The 21406-nt window shown below is 33.7% G+C and overlaps 1 protein-coding gene across 30 annotated transcripts in view; it reads right to left on the bottom strand.

Moving 5' to 3' along the window:
• ADGRL3 (adhesion G protein-coupled receptor L3) overlaps positions 1-21406 on the bottom strand; it is an 864507-nt gene that overhangs the window by 72087 nt on the left and 771014 nt on the right. For all 30 annotated transcript variants that reach the window (XM_021939122.2, XM_031664067.1, XM_021939135.2 and 27 more), the window contains 2 exons: positions 10346-10412; positions 8451-8542 (listed from right to left, as the gene is read on the bottom strand). In XM_021939122.2, coding sequence (XP_021794814.2) covers positions 8451-8542; positions 10346-10412 — 159 coding nt within the window. The remainder of the gene's footprint in view (positions 1-8450; positions 8543-10345; positions 10413-21406) is intronic.

Below are 21406 nucleotides of genomic sequence, written 5' to 3'. Positions count from 1 at the left end.
CACCACTGCAGTCACTCCAGCCTGGGCAAAACTCTTTCTCAAAAAAAAAAAATATATATATATATATATATAAAATATGTATATATAATGTATGTATATATAATAAATAAAAACTAGCTAATTCTGTAAACTCCATCTTTGAAACATATCCACAATTTTCATATTTCTCATTTGTTGAATAAATTAAGAAATAAGGATCAAATCAAAGTTCATACATTAAAATCAAAATATATGAATAATATGGAATACAAAAGTTAATTATTATAACTATTCTCAGATTTATTCTACTCTTATGAAATCTTACTCTTCACTATTTGGGGGAAAAACTACAGTCTTATGAATAGCTAGTTTAGATTAATTCAGATTTTTAAGCATTTCCTTAGACTGATTGCACATTTCTTGTGGGATATAAAGGTAATCTGAGTCTAAGCCCTATATAAAGAACAGAGAACCTGCTAATTTTTATGTTTTCATTATGAAGAAGACATTTTCCCCTTAGATAGGTTTTTAGATTTTCTCATCCTTAGATAGCACTTGACTCTCCTATATCTGATAGAAACCTAATTATTTTGGGGAAAAGTGAAACTATAATTTGACTTCAAGGTATAATGGAAAACAATTCCAGTGTGCCTATGGCAGTCATCCTTCAAACCAGTTTTCTCAAATGTGAGCTTCCAGTCGACGAAATATGTTAAATACACTTATTCATAAACCCTGATTCATAGGAAGATCATATGGGAATTTTAATGCATTTTAAAGAAAAGCCTAAAAAGACAGCAGTCCTTTTACATTTCAGAAAACTTAAAACTATAGCCTAAAATAAAGGATACAATGAGACTGACAATAACACTTGCAGAATGTACAGCTTTTTGAATCAGTGACTAAAATTCAGTTTTTAAAGAAGTGATTGCTAAATGCATTTAAATGCTAAAATTAAGGCAATCAGCAAAGGACCCACTATTACCTTAGAAAAGTCTTAACTTGTCTGAAGCAAGTCTAGTAGTGTCATTAAAAAATACACAAAGCTCCACACAATGTTGTTTGGATTGTACTACTCTTTAAATACACTTGGATCGCTTATTACATCGTTATGGTGATTTCTAGTAATGTTTAAACATAGATCAAAGAAATAGAGGAAGACAGAAAAAATGGGATAACAGACAAATTATATTCACTTTCAGAATTATCTTTAAAAATGATTCTATCTTATTACAATGAATAAAATAAATTTATTATTGCTTCTAGCTAATTCTTAAAACTAAAGTGTTCATAGTATACATGGGCATTCAGAAGTATATTTGGTTTTTAAAATTTGGGAAAATACATCTTCAGTATAGCATGTTGACCTAATAATCTTTTTACAAAACGGGTAACATTTTTTACACATACTATCTCTAAATAGTTAAAATAATTAGAAATCTGTAAAATCTTGATTTTAATTGAATAGCTTTGATGGTGAACGGTAAACCATGAATAAAATCAGTTGTATAGAGATATAAGCTAATATTTTTAAGTTTGCATAGATGATTTTGAGCTTCCTTCTTAAAAATAAAAATCAGTATATCAATATTTTTATCAGTAACTAGTATTTTGAGAATAAGAAAGTTCTAAAAAAAATTTCCTCAAAACTCATCCAGAAAACTCTGCAATTGATGAAATTTTTACTACACAACTCAGAACTAGATTTACTGTTCTCATAAAGGCTTAAACTTTTAAGTTATTGCTTTGACTATAGTATAGAGATGAGATAATTTTAGAAAGTAGGCTATATATATTTGTTACTTTTAACATATTAAGATGAAAGTTTTCATAAGTATATTCATTATATTAATATGAAATTGAAAAATTAAAGCATTAAAGTATTTTTGTGATATTGTTGTATTTTTCAGGAACATGTCCATTTGGTTTTCTGCCTTTACTTTTTTAAACCTCAACCACAAAGTACTAATATAATACTAATCAAGCTGAACGTAATTCTGACTTAATTGTTTTTACTAACATTTAGACACATGTTTCTCAAAGTAAAGGTTATCTTCTTAAGAAATATAATAAGTTATTATGGGTACTGGTAAGGTATTTTGCTATTCATCCCTGAAGCTATTCAGAAGCCTTCTTAGATTTCTTAGCATTTGGCAGGTGTCCAACCTCACTGAGAATACTTTTTTTTTTTCCTTCCAGAACTAAGAACAAAACTAGCTATTTATTAATCAAATGAGCATTCCACCCCTGGAGCCAATTCTTTCATAATAGGATAAGTTTGGCTTAAAAAAAGAAAGGATCATATCAAGCATAATTCTTCATGATACCATATGGTAAACAAAGCCAGTCAAATTCTAAAGGGATTTTGATAGAGGCTGAGCAAAGCTTCACCATTAAAAACACAAGGAACCAAAGGCAGCAGGGCATTTCCATACAGAGTGGTTAAAAATACTCAAACCACCCTGTATGGGCAACAAATTACATGCTGTATTCTTTACATATGTGATTACATGTAATTATCACAATGCTCTATGAAACAGGCATAATTATTCCCAATTCAGAGGAGAAAGTAAGGCCCAGACCGCTGATGTAACTTGCCAAGGTCTTGTAAACACTACAGGACTGAAGAGAAATTCAAACCCAACTAAGTTTGACACTCAAGTTATTACTCCCCTTGACCATTATGTCTTCCTTGACAGTTAGGACTAGGGAAGAAGAAAGGAAAGTAAAAGTTATATCTTTAAACAAATACTTGTTTAAACCATCTGACAGAGTCTTTGCCAACCTATCACTCATATAAAACCTAAGGAGAGAGACTAGAAATCAGAAAACATGACCCGGTGAAATCCTAAGTCTTCATGCAGAAGTCCGTTGATGAGAAGGGGCAAAGGGACAGATACAGAAAAGCAAAGCCTGGTAGATTCTGTGTTCCCTTCACTTAGGCACCAATGTTCTTTCCTACGTCTTAAAACGGCCACTATTTCATTTTTTCTTCAAAATAACTTGAGATGTTATTAAACAAATTATTTTGAAATACAGTTGTTAATATTTTTCAATAACAGAAATGGGTGATTAGAGAAACTATCCATTTTTATTTTATTTTATTTATTTATTTTTTTAGAAGGAGTCTCACTCTGTTGCCCAGGCTGGAGTGCAGTGGCACGATCTCGGCTCACTGCAAGCTCCGCCTCCCGGGTTCACGCCATTCTCCTGCCTCAGCCTCCTGAGTAGCTGGGACTACAGGCGCCCGCCATCAGGCCCGGACAATTTTTTGTATTTTTTTAGTAGAGACGGGGTTTCATCGTGTTAGCCAGGACGGTCTCGATCTCCTGACCTCGTGATCCGCCCGTCTCAGCCTCCCAAAGTGCTGGGATTACAGGCTTGAGCCACCGCGCCCGGCCCCATTTTTATTTTGAAGGTAAATGTCAAGAGAGTTCTAAAGTCTCCCCACAAATTAAAGTTTCACATGTCATAGTACGTCAGCCATACTGTAAGTTAATTTTGTGCTGGTAACAATTCAATAATAGTTTTATTCATATTTACATATACTATTTTTTAATTAGGTTAGAGTTTTGCTATGATAATTGTAAGCATTGATTTTGACCTGTCAGAAACTCAATGAGAATATTCAAATGATTGGAATTCTTTCCTCTAACTATAATTACCTATTTGAATGAAAAAGAGACAAAGGACAAGTAAGCAAGCAGCAAATAATACAGACAAGTATTATTTAATTTTAATTACTTTTTTAGTTAAATCCAAGAATTGGCATACCTCAGTTCCCCTGTAATCATATTACCTATATTACCTCACTCTATTTTTTATTATTTTTTCTAGAGAATTCATTAATATAGTAACAAGCCAACTAATTAAATGTTCTCTATTAACATCAAAAGGGGTTTTCTATGATGACTTGCAGTAAATTTAGAATTTAAAAAAGTTAATTTTTAAGATAATACAATAATAATTCAATTAATTAGGATAAATAGGAGTCAGCCAGTCATAGTGTTAGGGAAATGAAAGTCAGTAGAGAAACAACAGAGGTAAGATCTGAGGCAAAAGAGAGCATATCTAGAATGGCCAGAGGGCCAAAATGCATAAAATGAAGCTGAAGAAAGAAAAGGGCAACTAGATCAGGGAGGTTTAATGGGCCTTGGCAGGAAGTCTGACCTTTAGTTCAGAGTAATGGGCTCTTTTTGAAGAGTTTTACCCCAGAGTGTTGTATGAATGGTTTTAAGTTTTTCAAGAGATCTGTCTGGTGAAGGCAGGGGCAAGAATTGATGTGGGTAGAGAAGTTAGGAGACCACTGCAGTGATTCTGAAGATGATAGTGGCTTAAAGAAAACAGTGCCAGTGAATATGGGGAGAAGCAAACACATTTTAGATAAAGGAGATATATGTGTGAAAGAACGTGTATAATCAAAGCAACGAATACTTGGTAACTGAATGAATGACTTGTTTTAGAAAGACAGTGACTTCCAAAGGGCCTTACGTGGTGATTTTTTATTCTTAATACATTGAACAAGGGGACCTGTCTTGTTCACCATTTTACAAAAATTTTTGAAAAATACAAGTAAACATTAACTTTTATGCTTTCCCCAATATACTAAAAAAAAGTTTTCCACATAAATGATGCTTATATCTTTTTTTTTTTTTTTTTTTTTTTTTGAGACGGAGTCTCGCTCTGTCGCCCAGGCTGGAGTGCAGTGGCCGGATCTCAGCTCACTGCAAGCTCCGCCTCCTGGGTTTACGCCATTCTCCTGCCTCAGCCTCCCGAGTAGCTGGGACTACAGGCGCCCGCCACCTCGCCCGGCTAGTTTTTTGTATTTTTAGTAGAGACGGGGTTTCACCATGTTCGCCAGGATGGTCTCGATCTCCTGACCTCGTGATCCGCCCGTCTCGGCCTCCCAAAGTGCTGGGATTACAGGCTTGAGCCACCGCGCCTGGCCGATGCTTATATCTTTAAAGCGAACACTTTCACATTTCCTATACCATTTTGAATACATATTATACAGAGCTTTATTCTTGTTTAAAAAAAAGAAAAAAAGCCAGATTTTCAGTTTTAGTTAATGTTCAACATCATTATTACTCTTCTTAACTCCTTTTTTCCTTATAAATTATGCCCTGCTGATTTCTTTACAACCACTTCTTAAACAGTTAATATAATGTATTTTAAATAAAATGACATTTTCTTCAGATTCTGGAAAAGATTAAGGGATATTTTCTGGAGATATCTTTCTCGTTGTTTTTCTTCAACATGTCCCGTTATCCTGCCAAAAACTATCTTTCCTAACTCACTGAGGAGACTACGCAGAAATCCCTCAATTCACTGCGCTACCCCAGTTCCACCAACATATCTGCATCACACCTATCATTATTTATTCCATTCAGTCTCAGTGGAAACGGATCCTCCTGCCTGGCTTCTTTTAGCTTACTGGACAAATGTCCTTCCTGAAATCCAGTGTAGAGGAATTGCTCTACCACTATCCTGGATCACATTCTCTACACAACCTCACATCACAACTATAACAGTAATTCTCCTTTCCTATATTCTTAATTTCTTTATCACTGGTTCTTTTCCATCAATATATCCATATTCATAATTCCTTCAACTTAAAACCATCCTAGGCCAGGTGTAGTGGCTCATGCCTGTAATCCCAGCACTTTGGGAGGCTCAGGCAGAAGGATAGCTTGAAGCCAGGAGTTCGAGACCAGCCTGGGTAACATCATGAAACCCCATCACTATTAAACAACAACAACAACAACAACAACAAAAGTAGCCAGGCATGATGGTGCATGCCTCTGGTTCCAGCTACTAGGGATGCTGAGGTGGGAGGATATCTTGAGCCCAGGAGGTTTAGGCTGCAGTGGGCTTTGATGGCACTACTGCACTTCAAACTGGGCAACAGAGCGAGACTCTACCTCTTGAAACAATAAATAAATAAATAAAAATAAAAACAAAGAAAAAAAAAGCCATCCTCTATACCCCTTCTAACAACTACCCAATTTCTCTCCTTCATTTACTAAATTTTTTAAAAAGCATCATCAAAGGTTTATGTTCTTCTGCCCGTTTAATGGTCAGGTATATTTCATTATTATACCCATTTCAAAGAGAGGAAGACTCAGGAAGATTAAGCACTTTCCAAAGAATATAATCCAGAAGGCAGTTTAGACATAATTGAATTTAAGATATTTTCATTTAAGGCTTTATTTGCTTTGTAATATAAAACTTGATGCTACCAATGCCACTAAATATAATTATTGATTTTTTCATGTTCAGTTATTTTTCCAAACAGTAATATCATAAAAATTCATCCACATTATGTAAAAAAATACATATGAACATTATTCAAACAAATTGATTTTTAAAATATGTGACAGTACTAAATACAAATCATAAAGTTAAAATTAAGCAAAGGCTTTACCTTTTGTTGAATTAGACAAAAAAGTTAAAAAGAAAAAAACAATTACCTAAAAAGTATACTTGAAATATAGGACAAAGAATGATCCTTTTTGCCAATTTATAACCTAGTGTTACATAAATGTTAAAGTCTTATTCCCTTATTTCTGCTAGTATTTAAATATATAATATAAATAATAAATAAAGTGTTACTTGTGTTTTACTTTATACTACAAAGTAGGTACAAAGATGTAATTTGTGCTAAAGTGGGTAAAAGTACAATATGATAAATATATTTTATGTGCCTAAATTGAATATGTGCCAAATTCAATTTCATCAGAACAAATAGTCTAAGAAACCAACACTGTACTTCAGAAGGACAGTTTAATTGTACATAATTAAACAATATGATGACTACTAGCTCAACTAAGTAATATTGAGAATTACAAAAGGCTATCACTCATTGTAGATAATTTCTATTTTGCACCACTATGTTTTAATTTTTCTAATTCCTTGGTTATCCTTTTTATTTAATGTAGATAAATAATTCCTTCAACAAAATTAACTACTTAATGTCAATACACCTTAGGCACTAAAGTCTTTAATATATTACTTTATTCTGTAAACATTCATTGAGGGTCTACTATGGGCCAGGAACTGTCAGGCATTGAATGTAGAAAGATGGAAAATGGGTGACATAATTGCTATCTGAGGTAGTTCAAGGAGAATGTCAGTAGCACAGAAAAGTCACACATTACCTCATGAAACTTCTGAAAATACATTCATTTAAATAAAAGCATTTAACAAATATAACACTAGCATAAGCAAATTATATGAAAATGCAATTCAATATATCATATCTTAATAACTAATATGTATTTAAATATTACTATCTTTCTAAAATATGATACATTCCAAAGAAACAATTTTTTTTTGTTATATCAAGGATTGCAACTATTCTTCTTTTCAGAAAATGTAAATCAGCTACTTTTTTTTGCCCACATAAAGTACTACTACTGTTGAAAAGTAATGTGAATGTTTTCAGATTTCTGCATGGCAGAACTTCCTGAACATATAAAAGTAGATCTTGGGATAAAGAACAAACTTTCAAACTTGAGAGATGATTAAATAGATAAAGACTTCTGGAGAGATTTAATTTTGGCTCCCAGAAGGTTAAGCGTTAATATTTCAAGGGGAGGTAAAACGTAGAGCCATATTTTTATATTACAAAGTATCTGTTTACATTAGGAAGGTTTCTTTATTTCTCTCAGAAGATGGCAGCCATGTAACAGCTCTTATATAAATGCCCAGATTCATAATTCCAGGGTTCCTCTTCTGTGATGTAAAATTCCCCTCTTGGTACTTGTAGGTACCATCATCTGGCTCTCATCACATTGCTCTGGAGTGAGAGGAGTGTGAGGAAGTGATGTGGTAATTGCTCTAAGAAACAATAACCTGGCCAGGCATGGGGGCTCACGCCTGTAATTCCAGCACTTTGGGAGGCCGAGGCAGGTGGATCATCTGAGGTCAGGAGTTTGTGACCAGTCTGGCCAAAATGGTGAAATCCTGTCTCTACTAAAAATACAAAAAAATTAGCTGGGCGTGGTGGCGGGAGCCTGTGGTCCCAGCTACTTGGGAGGCTGAGGCAGAAGAATCCCTTGAATCTGGGAGGAGGAGGTTGCAGTGAGTTGAGATCGTGCCATTGCACTCCAGCCTGGGCAACAAGAGGGAAACTTCATCTCAAAAAAGAAAAAAAAAAAAAAAGAAAGAAACAAAAAAACAGAATAATCTGTCCTAAATGGAAATGTTGTGTTTGTTTTCAGGACAAAATGAATATATATATATTTAAAACTTATCATGTTCCAAATTAGAATTTAGGAGAAAAAGTATCTTTGAAAACAGAACTTTATTATACTTATTTTCAGGCAGATCAAGTCACTTTGATAGTCAATCAATAATCTTATTCAGCAAATTCTTTATCTTTTTGTCGTAAGATTTTGGTATAATAGAAAGGACAGTTTGTAGTATAAATGTAAGGCAACCTATAGAAAACAAAAATAAAAATCACTTACTTGATGTTATCAAGACAGCCTGATTCAGGTTTCAGTATAGCAGTATGATGAAACATTTTATATAAAGCAATCCCAAGGAAGATTACATTAAGCTGGAATGCAAAAGGTAGTGTTATGTAGCATAATTGGAGTAGGAAAAAAAAAAACAAATCTATTCTCTGTAACAGATGAGTTGTTCTGGGAAATTAGGTCTAAGTACACTTTTAAAGGAATTGGATCATAGATGACTGCCTAGTGTTTTAGTAAAGGCAAGAAGCCAGCTTTGAGAATTGGGATACTACTGAGTTACAAAGCACTATTATGCCTGCTATGCCAAATCACACAAATACAAAATCAGCATCAGCTGGAATGATGCTGTGGAAATTGTGAAACAATTCAAAGTCTAGTGTATGTCAAAACAAAAAGAATACTTTTTTAGGTGTGTTACTATTTCTACACTCTGAACATTTATCTAAATTTATTGTTTAGTGACACATTTTCAAATACTGTATTACAAAAATGCAAATACTAAAATCAATATATTTTTGTGTAGCTAGTTCAAAAGGATTATAAAATGTTGGTTAAATTCTGATGCTACAATAAACTAGGACTAAAGTAAAGGGAACCACCCGTGGTATTGCCATGTCACTGGAAACACAGAAAGCATAAAATTTAAAACAAAACAAAACAGAAAAACAGAAAGCTCTGATGTAGACTTCATATATCACACACAGGTAAACTGTACAAAAACCACATAGTGAGTTGCCCTTTACCACTTGATTAATTTATATATTCCACAACTTGGCAATAAAGGCGCTCCTGAAATTCTGTCAAAAATACATGTTCGCAACACTTTATCAATCATCCCCAAATCCAAAAAGTCTGCAAAATGAAAGTTATTTTAAAAAATCCATTCAGTGACCAAAAAGCCTAACATGAAGTAAATCTATGTGGTGGGAAGACCTAATTTGAATTGACATAAGGCTGTCCATGGTCTTTCCACTATTTGCTCTTACTTTTCCTTTTTTTTTTTTTTTCTCTGTTGAAATATTGTATTTGATTACAGACTGCTGCCTAGTCTCCACTGTGAGTATTTGTTGATGTATTTGATTTTGGGTAACTGCCTATTCCTCAATAGGGTTATTGTATATTATGCAGTGTATGTACCATATTATCTTTCCAAAGTCTGAAAACTTTGATTCCAAAATACATCTTGTCCCAAAGATTTCAGATAAGAAACTGGAGACCTATATTTATCCAAAGTCAGTAGGCTAACATTTTATTCACAAAATGGATAGCAAATTTGTATTTTTAAAATGGTAAGTATATAAGCAATTCTACTAACAGTTTTACCTAAATTAAGTTAATCCATTTTTGAAATCAGAATATTATGGATCTAAAAACAGAAAAGGAAGCATGATTCCAGAATGTATGCCTAATGCGATTGTGCCATTCTCAAGTAAAGTGTTAAAGTTTTGCTTTTAAATTTTAAAGTTTTCAAGATTCATTTAAAAAACAAAGCTGATAGGAACAGTCAGGTATTTTCCCACCTTTCTAAGTTATATCAGTTCCCAATTCCAATTATCCAAAAGAAAAATAATGGAAATACACTGTTGTCAACCTTAGAGTTATCCCTGTTCAACTATCTATGAAACCAAATGGATTATGTTGGATTGGACCCTTGAGTAGCTCCATAAGCTTTTGCAAATGCATATTTTCTTTCCCACCAGTTTTGATTAACTATTTTACAACATAAAATAGACTATAACGAGTGTTTAATTGCTTGAATTATGTTGGGTCAAATAAGTACATGCTTTCCCCAAATTAACCTCTGTAAATTAAAGACAGTCAGAACTGGGATAGTGAAAGTTTTATATCTTGAGCTGGGAAACACACAGTTAATTAGGAATTCTTACCATAATTATCAAGGTTGCTGGTCCTATAAAACTCCAAATGAAGTAGGTGTCAAGTCGGAGCCAACATCTGCAATGAAACACAAGGGAGAGAAGGCATTCAAGGACTGGGTATGGGACATACATCAAGAGTGAGCAAGTGACAGAGAAGAATGTGAGCTGCAAAGCGTTCCACTGGGAGACAGGAAATATTACATTGCTTGTTCATTTAAATGCTGAATTATGTGCTCAATTTCTGACAGCACTATTGATGGAGTAAGATAATTACCCCTGGAGGAAGCAGGAAAAAATGGCAGTGGGCCTATTTGCTCAGACCTTTTGTGTCTGTCATAGAAACTTAAAAAAAAAAAAAAAAAAAAAAGAGAGAAAGAAAGAAAAAGCCATACACGTAGCCATTAAATCGAGGAGCTTTAAGCTATCCTTTTCTCTTCAATTATGGTGCTACATAACCTGTCTATCAGCTGTCAGGCAAAGTGACATTTTCTTGTCAAGAAGATCTGAGGAAATGCAGTACAAAGAAGAAATAAATTTGATATCAGAAGATTGAAGTTTAATTAGGTTGGGCAGCCAACCTTTGAGATTTCTGGAGTCTGAAAAAGTGCATTGTTACTGCTCATTCTTCTGGGGTTGCAAATGATCCTTAGCATCCCATGAAGTTGATTCATGACCCGGAAGTAAATTATTAATCACTTAATTTCAGCTACATTTAATACTCCCCCAATTCTTAAAACCTCTGGGAAATTACATTTTCATTCTTCAGGATGACAGGAAGACAAAATGGAAGTGACTAGTTATGAGAAAGATTAATGTAAATTTTGAACAAATTACATTTGATGTTAAAAATAATATCTTGAATTATTTGCCATTTTGCTATAGTTGAGGCATAAGAAGAAAATAACTCCAGTGGTAAATATTCAAGACTGGTTTGCTATATAATATAAACATGCAAATCCTAAGTACTCAAATATTTCTGTGATTATAAAAGTTACTTAAACCTAAGTAATAATGGAATAACAGAAAAACTATCAAGAAGGGAAATTAGAAATGCCTATCAAAAAAAGAATGAATAAATACAATATTTTCTATTCATATGATGAAATGTTATAAAACAGTTAAAAAGGAGGAAGTAGATCTACATATGTTAATAGGATAAATAAAAAAACAAACAAAGTTGGGGGCTGGGTGTGGTGTCTCACATCCATAATACCAGCACTTTGGGAGGCCACGGAGGGCGGTTCACTAGAGCCCAGTAGTTTGAGACCAGCCTAGGCAACATGGCAAAACCTTGTGTCTGCAAAAATTAGCTAGGCATGGTGGTGTGTCCCTGTAGTCGCAGCTACTCAGGAGGCTGAGGTGGTAGGATCACCTAAACCTGGGTGGTTGAGACTTCAGTGAGCTGAAATCACAGCCCTGTGCTCCAGTCTGGGTGACAGAGTGAGACCCTGACTCAAAAAAAAAAAAAAAAAAAAAAAAGTTGAGTAAAAAAGTAAGGTACAGAATCTAAACTATATCAAATGTATATATAATATAGTGTGTATATATACATGTTAAATACACACACACAGACATTAAAAACTACACACAATACATTTTTGATGGATATATATATATATATATATGTTATTTTATTTAATGGGAAGAAAAAAAAAAATCACCAAACTCATGTTAGTGGTTGCCTCTCACATAAGAATAGAGAGCACTAGAAGTGAACAAAATGGGCTTTAGCCATATGTTTTAGGTTAGTAATTACTGTTAGCAAATACACTAAAATGCTAACAGTTTTAACATCTGAGTAATGGAGGCAATGATGTTTATTATGGTTTTTGGCTTCCTTTACTTTGCTATAACTTGTAAACTTATTTTAAGAGCTAGATTTTTAAGTCAAAAAAAAAAAAAAAAAAAAAAAAAGTCTTGAACCAAAACAGATTGCCTACAAAAAGCCCATTTTAAAACAATGAAGAGGCTGGGCACAGTGGCTCACCCCTGTTATCCCAGGACTTTGGGAGGCCAAGGCAAGAGGATCGCTTGAGCCCAGGAGTTCAAGACCAGCCTGGGCAATACAGTGAGACCTCATCTCTACAAAGAAAAAAAATATTAGCTGGGGATCGTGATGCATGCCTGTGGTCCCAACTACTCAGGAGGCTGAAGTGGAAGGATGGCTTGGGCCCAGGAGGTCAGGCTGTGGTGAGTCATGAACCCGGCACTGTACTCCAGTCTGCCAACAGAGTGAGGCTCCGTCTCAAACAAAAACAAAACAAAAACGGAAAACGAAGTCTGGCCGCCTTCTATTAAGTTAAATACATGTAAACTAATTTCAGTAGAAGTAGAATAGGCACTCTAAAAAGAAACTGACTACAAGTTCCCATTTTTTATGTAGACAAGATAATTTCTATATTCAAAATAAACACAATAATCCTGTTTGAAAAAATGCTATTAGTGAAGCAATCAATGTTTAAACACCACTGGTTTGTTTGGATAATTAGTTACCCTTTTGTTGTGGTGGTGTTCAAAAAACTTGGTCATATGAAATAGAAGTGTAGTGCTAAATACAAAGCAGAAACAAACCAGAGAATTCAAGGTTGAAATATGAACATTGTCTTCATTCTGATTATAGGCTAGCTTGTCATCAACGTAATAAAAGAGAGAGACAGAGGGTGTATGTGTGTATGAGAGAGAGAGAAAAAGAGAGAGCGACAGACGGGGGAAGAGAGAGAGAGAAAAAAGAAACTCTTGGGGAAGGAAGATTTTCAAAGGTCTGAGTTCTGAACAAATATCCTTTTTTCCCTCAGGGTAAAAACAATGAAGGAGGCTGGGCACGTGGCTCAGGCTTGTAATCCCAACACTTTGGGAGGCCGAGGTGGGCAGATCACTTGAGGTCAGGAGTTCGAGACCAGCCTGGCCTACATAGTGAAACCCCATCTCTACTAAAAATACAAAAATTAGCCAGGTGTGGTGCCTGTAATCCCAGCTAATTGGGAGGCAGAGGCAGGAGAATCTCTGGAACCTGGGGGCAGAGGTTGCAGTGAGCCAAGATCGTGCCATCACATTCCAGTCAGGGCAACAAAACAAGACTTCATCTCAAAACAAAAACAAAAACAAAAAAACAATGAAGGACGAGACCAAAACATGGACATTTTCCCAGACTAGATCAGACACACACACACACAAACACACACACACACAACTGCAGCCCATGAATGCTGCTGAAATTATAGCAACATGATACAATAGTAATAATACGTTTTAAGAACGACTTAATAATATAACTCTAGTTATTTTGTAGGTCAAACAAGTTTTTGAAAGCTAATCTGAGAACTAAAACACGTTTTCAGAAAAATTTTTAATAGGAAAATGTGCTTCACAATCTTCTATAGAAGATTATTTTACAAGTTAAGGAATCTTAAACAAATACCTTTATATTATTAACAGTTGTCTTGGACTAAGGGAATTTTAAAATATTAAATAATCTTACCAAATGTTTCAATAAAGTAAAATAGCATCATTAAATTATAGCCTTGCAAAACTTTGCTTTTTTGACAATGATCTCAGCTTAGCTAACGCTTTATTTGGAAATGTGCTTTCAGCATAGTGAGATTTTCTAAATGTAAAAGGGCATTTCAAAATGATTATTTTTATTCTTTAAGAAAAATTTTTATATCAGTTTGGCAAAATGGATTTACATTTCATTTGGAACTGAACAGTGAAAGAGGCAATATAAAATAAGTAAAATGTACTTAACAAATCATCCCTCCATGAGGGCTCTGGGGCTTTACTCTTTTCTGGAAGGCTGTGTGGCAAGAATCCCTTTTCTAATTTGATTGCCATATGGCCACACCTGCTGTTGTTTCTGGCCACATGCTGGCTTTCTCAAAGCCTTCTGTATTTCCTCCTCTTCCTATTAAGTACCTTAAAAATTTGCATGATTCCTGTCCCAGTTCACTGTGTCTATGTTAAAACACTTCACTCAGCCTTTAAGGTGGAGAAGAATATTACGTGAGGTGTATGTATACATGCCTGAGCACATATATCCTACCTCAGAGTTATAAGTCTGACCATTCAATGACATTTAGATACAAGGTAAAAACACTGTTTAAGGTGAGACAAAGCTAGAACAATTTATCACACTAAACACACTGAAGTCCAGCTTGTGAATGGTAAGATAGACCCGCTATTGAAGAATACAATTTATCTGAAAATTGCCTTTATCTATCTAGCAACATTTAATTTTTGAAATTAGTAATTTGGATTGGACATTCACATTTAATTTTTAAGATATGGCAATTTCTTTTTTATAAATGAAATTCAATCATTGTATATCATCTATACATTATGTTTATAAAAGTACTGTAACAAAAGACATAAGAGACTTGAGAAAGCAGGTGCATTCTGACCACACTCATGTTTATTTGAGGCCATAGTAAAAACCTTTTGATACTAGATATATCCTATAATTCAAAGAAACACTTGTCATATACCACAAACCTTGACTTGACCTCCTTTTCATTTATCTAATATAAATATGTTGTTGAAATTCATTTTGTAGTATAATTTTTTTCAAATAATAAAAGTAACATATATTGTTAGCTACATGATGAAGTCTTACTGAATTATACAAGTTTATTGATTTCAAAACTCTAAAGGACTGGTGTTAACCCACAAGAATAAGTAGTCTTTGTCCTTGTGAATTACTCTAGTTCAAAATATTAACCAAAGTTTTTTGGGGCAATGTAAATTAGCAATATGTTTGTTTCACTTTCTACAGGATGCTAAATCACAGACTGAATTATTCTTGATGAGTATTAAATGTAACCAGTAAACAATCGTTGGTTACTATTAGATGATGAAATTCACAAGGCTTAATCATAGCAAGTTGTTTATGAGAATTTTTAATTATATAATATCTTTTTCTCTGTAATATTTGCTGACATTGTTATATTTGTAATATATATATTTATATGTAATATTATATATATTTATGTATTGATGTATTATAAATATATTTTTATATAAATATAATATGTAAATATATCTGGCAAGATTGAGAGAGTAAGAAAGGAATAAACTGGACAAGAAAGAAGGACAAGAAGAGAAAAAAGGGACAGATATATATATCAAGTATAATAAATCTGGTCCTCAGTTTATTGCATAATACGATTGTTAGGGATTTTTTAATGCCATTTTCATCACAGCACATTCATACATCTAATATTGAAATACTTTGCAAGCAAGTGCATGAATTTTAAAAAAAGGTTGGTGGAGTGATACAGGGATGCAGTGAAATCAGTGGTGGTCAAGACTAGCATTTGAGGTTCTGCTACAGTTTTGGATCTTAGAATTAAACACTACCTCTAATATATCAAAAATAGATTGTGTTGTCTTTATTTCCTCAACATGTTATAGTTTTTAAAAGAATTTCTTTTTTTTTTTGGTAAAATGCATACTACATTCTATGATGGACTATAAAAGTAAGAATTATAACTATTATAATTTATTAATACTACTAAATGTTGAGTGATTGCCATGGTCTCATCTTAAGATGATATCATAAGAATTGTGTACAAGAAGCCCCTGTGACACACGTTTACCTATATCATAAACCTTCACATGTACCTGTGAACCTGAAAGGTCAAAACAACAACAAACAAACAAACAAACAAAAAAACCAAGAATTGTAATCACTACTCTAGTGAATGGTTGCTTTTTAATACAATCTATTTTATAATTAAAAACAATGTTGCTGATCATGTCTGTATTTCTTCATTTGTATCAGCCAAATAATAGTACCAGTAATAATAAAAGTTCTAATTTAATAAATACTTATCTATGCTAGTCATAGATGTCTAGCATATGCTTTACATATATACATACTGTTTACATACAAATATACACTTTATGTATATACTCTGATTCATAAATACACACACACACACACACACACACACAGAGTTTCAAACGTTGGAAGAGTCTTGCAAGGTACTTACAATAACTCCCATTTATGGATTAGGAATGTGATACTCGGGTAAATACACACAGACACATAGATAATAAGTAGTTGAGACTGAATTTTGTTCTAGTCTACCTGACTCCAAACTCACTGTGGCTGTTAGATGTTTCTCCAGAGAATAAAGATATAAATTGTAAAACAACTAAAGGTGTAGCTTGGTTGATAATTTAAAATTCTCAATGAGTAGGTGAGAAATTTATATGCTGTATATAATGCACAGATTACTGAAACAGTTCTCAAGTCAAAATATCAGATCTTTCTAAATATAAGGTCATCTCGATGTTAGTGAAACTTTTAGTATTATTAAACAGCTTCACTGCAATATGATTTATATATCATAAATCATTTATTTAACAGAGTATAACTCCAAGGTTTTTAGTATATTTAAGAGTTGTGAACCCATCAGCAAATCTAATTTTACATTTTCATTTTACCAAAATGAAACTCTGTACCCACCAAAAGTCACTCCCCATTTTTGACCTCCCACTGCCCTACAATGACCCATCCACCCTCTCCCCAATTTTAGCAACGACTATATTTTCTGTCTTTAAAGATTTGCCTATTCTGGACATTTTATATATATGCGAACATATAATATATAGTCTTTTATAACTGGCTTTAATCACTTAACATAATAATTTTAAGGTTTATGTATTTTATGGCATGTGTTAATACTTCATTTTTATTGCCAAAAAATACTCATTTAGGTATTTCACATTTTATCTTTGCATCAGTTGATGGACATTGGTTATTCCCATGTTTTGGCTAACATAAATAATGCTGCTATAAACTCTTGTATACAAGTTTTTTTTTTTTTTTTTTTTTTTTTTGAGACGGAGTCTCGCTCTGTCGCCCAGGCTGGAGTGCAGTGGCCGGATCTCAGCTCACTGCAAGCTCCGCCTCCTGGGTTTACGCCATTCTCCTGCCTCAGCCTCCCGAGTAGCTGGGACTACAGGTGCCTGCCACCGCGCCCGGCTAGTTTTTTGTATTTTTTAGTAGAGACGGGGTTTCACCATGTTAGCCAGGATGGTCTCGATCTCCTGACCTCGGGATCCGCCCGTCTTGGCCTCCCAAAGTGCTGGGATTACAGGCTTGAGCCACCGCGCCCAGCCCAGCTATAAACTCTTGTATACAAGTTTTAACGTGGTCCTTGGTTTTTATTTTTTAGTTTTTGATAAATACTTAGGAGTGGAATTGCTGGATCAAAACTATGTTTAACATTTTGAAAATCTGTGGAACGATTTTCTGAAGTAGCTAGCTACATCATTTGACACTCCCATCAGCAATACATGAGGGTTCTGATTTTCCACATCTTCAACAATGTTTGTCACTACGTACTTTTTAATGTAGCCATCCTAATCAATAAAGTCATGCTATATTATACATGATGCTCTAGATGTCTAATGATAGCTGTGGAAGTTGTTATACTTCTTTGATTCCAATAAGAACTCAGGTCCAATATTCAATTTTAAGTCTAGCATTTCATTGCATTTTAAAAATAACAGTACAGTGGTCCTGATGATCTCTGACATAATTCTAGTATGGATAACTTCTTCATAGAAAAAAATTATGCTCAACCCAGAATTCTTGTATATATGATGATAATTTTATATATTCAATCAATCATTGGCTTTCTGGATGATAAAATGATGACACAATAACCCTTCAGCATTTACTACACATACACATAAAATGCTCTTGGCCTTGAATAAAATAGTATATAAACATATACATGTACTCCCTGTAGACATATTGAATGACGACCTTCATATGTCAATAACAAATACTTCTCCATTATCTGTACTATTTCCTACTGGCCAAGTTATAGTCAAACACACCTGGTGATAATATTACAGCAAGGCAGATGCTTTACGTCAACAAAATGTTATAAGAACATTTTGTAACATCATATAATCATTGCTTAGAAAAATACTCCTTAAGTGAAAATATGATTTTCTATGAATTTGAAATGCTAAGGAATTGTGAACAAGGTAATTAAATAAATCTATGCATATAACTTGCAGGTACCATCGAGTTCAATGTTCCTTAACTAATCTCTTTCTTGAATAATACTCTAATCTGATATCTTTAAAAAATCTATAATCACTTTTCTACCTACATGATTATGCTGGTTAGATGATGAAGTGAAAATAAGGAAGTCTGGGGTCTTTTAACTAACAGAGGAGAGATTACCTCTTTTAGAGATACTCTTAAGCTAATGAGCTGGAAAGACAAATGTAAAATTTAATAGATAATTTACAGCAATTTTCAGATCATAAAATTTGATTTCAATTATTTTTAACAGCTTGGCTATTCTTCTAGTACTCAAGAATATTCTGATCGATTATAAATGTTCATGACTTCATCCACATATTTAGAAACCACTCAACAATTTTTTAGCCCAGATTTTCTCTCCTAGACAATTCTCTGGGCTTAACCCCTTCCCAGTGTCCTCTCTCCCTCTTCCTGGTACCCACTTCTAGTTCCTTCTTCCAATCCACTCATGATGGTAACCACTGCTTTTCCATACATGAGATTGAGTGGAAAATGCTATAAACTATCAATGTGATTTTTTCTTTAAATAAAAATTTACTGTTCAAACAGTTTGCATGCTTTGGTAATATTGGAATAATTAAAGTTTAAATGAAGTGATTAGTTTCAGGTCATAAAACCAAAGTATTTAGCACTGAATTTCCAAATCTGTCCCATTTGACTTATTGTTAAGTCAATGCCAGCCTTCGCTATAGTTTTCTTCTGACAGTATCATATTGATGTCATCCCACTGAATATCCATATGAATAACAGTATGAGAGACATAAAAATATATAAGAAAGAGGTAAATGAAAATAAATGCCCATTATTAACAGTGCAATTTATACCTGTGGTCTACTAGCAGAGTTTTTTTGTTTTTTTTTTTTAAGATTATTGTTTTTTAAAATGGATTTTTAAAATATCTAATTATTTTAACCAGATGTTATTCTAAGTACATTCTTGAATATAATGTCAGTACAGATAAAAAGGTTTTGTTAAACAAATAATGGCTCCTTACAAGCACTGCAAATTGATGGCAAATTAAGCAACTTCTCAGAATCAGATTTGTATGCTTTGTGTGTATGTGTTTTATATAAAATAATAAATTCAATAGCCCTAACAACATTTCATAGAAAAACGTCAAAATCCATCAGCCAGATGGAATATGATATTTATCTCCATATCTGTAAAAATAGCATTTATTTAACCTACGAAACAATTTTATCTCTGATTTTATCTCCTACCATTAATATAATTCTCTATATTTTAGAAATGTAAGGTATTATTATTATATTAAAGGTTTCAGAAATAAAGCCTCATTGTCAGTATAATAAACAAATACATTAAGAGGAGAGAAAAGGGAGATATGTCTATTATCTGAATTATTATAATAGACATTCAATGGTTTTATTCTAGATGTAATCTAAGTGGGCAAGACTGAAGAATAAAAACTTAAGAATCATGAAGTTGCAAAAACAAGTAAAAAAGATTTCCAAGACATACAATTTTACTGTATTGAGCTTAATAATAATTTAAAGAAAATAGTTAACAATATTTCTCTGATTTCTGGCTAGTTCCACTGTATTATAGGCTGTGGACTATACATTTTCATACTTGGAAAAATCAGTGTAGTACATAGGAAGGTGACACTGCAAACAAACAAACTTGAGACAGCAGAGATGTGTGAAAAAAAGATGCACGTGGTGAGCAGGGAGTGGGAAATGTCATATTAAATAAAATAAAAGCAGGCCGGGCATGGTGGCTCACACCTGTAATCCTAGCACTTTGGCAGGCCAAGGCTGGCGGATCATCTGAGGTTGGGAGTTCGAGATCAGCCTGAAAAACATGGAGAAACCCCATCTCTACTTAAAAAATACAAAATTAGCCAGGCATGGTGGTGCATGACTGTAATCCCAGCTACTCGGCTACTCCGGAGGCTGAGTCAGGAGAATCGCTTGAACCCGGGAGGCAGAAGTTGTGGTGAGCCAACATCGTGCCATTACACTCCAGCCTGGGCAACAAGAGTGAAACTCCGTCTCAAAAACAAAACAAAATAAAAGCAATGCACAACAGCAGGAGAAACTGGAACAAAGACAGTCTCGATGATAAGAAACAAGATATATAGGCCGGGCGCGGTGGCTCAAGCCTGTAATCCCAGCACTTTGGGAGGCCGAGGCGGGTGGATCACGAGGTCAGGAGATCGAGACCATCCTGGCTAACATGGTGAAACCCCGTCTCTACTAAAAATACAAAAAAAAAAAAGAAACAAGATATATAATTCTATATACAGAAATCCTTTGAGTTGCATAAAAATTAATGGCTTATATTTTCATTGCGATGCCTTGATTAAACCCCGATGGAAACAATCTGGTTCACTTCAACTTTTCAAGTAAACACCATGACTCAGTACTGGTTCTCTTCTCAGTATCTGCTTCTTCAGTGGGCAAAACAGCACTGTATAGATGTTGGACTGCGTGAATTCCGAAAAAGTAGAAGTTAAACATTTTTTACATGTATTCAAGGCTTCTCTGTGGACAATTTATTTAAAATGTACAACAAGACACTAAAATGTGTTATGCCTGCCTGTGAAATAATTGAAATAATGAAATTTTCTCTATCTTTTCCTCTTTATTTTCCATCTATCCTCCCTTTTCTCTATATCTGTTTTGCTTCTCTTTGTGTTGGAAAAAGTGATAATTGCAAAACTGAACTGTTATTAAGACTTGTTTTAAATCAGTGCCTGGGAAATAAATTAGCCCCTAGTCTCACACAGTAATAATGTCAGTAAATGAGAGCTTCCAGTTATGGTGCAGGAAATTAAAGCAATGATGGCCAAAGCTTTAACAAAGTCACGAGAGACTACATATTATTGATTCTAAGAAAAGATAGATTTCTACTATCCAAAAAATGACATCTGTCTCAAAGTAAATGACTAAAACACAAACCAAACAAATTGAATGAGTTCAGTAACAGGACAATTTCCAAATACCTAAGGAGAAAAAAAATAATGTAAAAGAAAAATATAATTT

This window comes from Papio anubis, chromosome 3, assembly GCF_008728515.1.
Source record: "Papio anubis isolate 15944 chromosome 3, Panubis1.0, whole genome shotgun sequence".
Lineage (NCBI taxonomy): Eukaryota > Metazoa > Chordata > Mammalia > Primates > Cercopithecidae > Papio > Papio anubis.
Note: the sequence above shows the minus strand (reverse complement) of the source record. Positions and strands in the feature narration are given on the sequence as shown.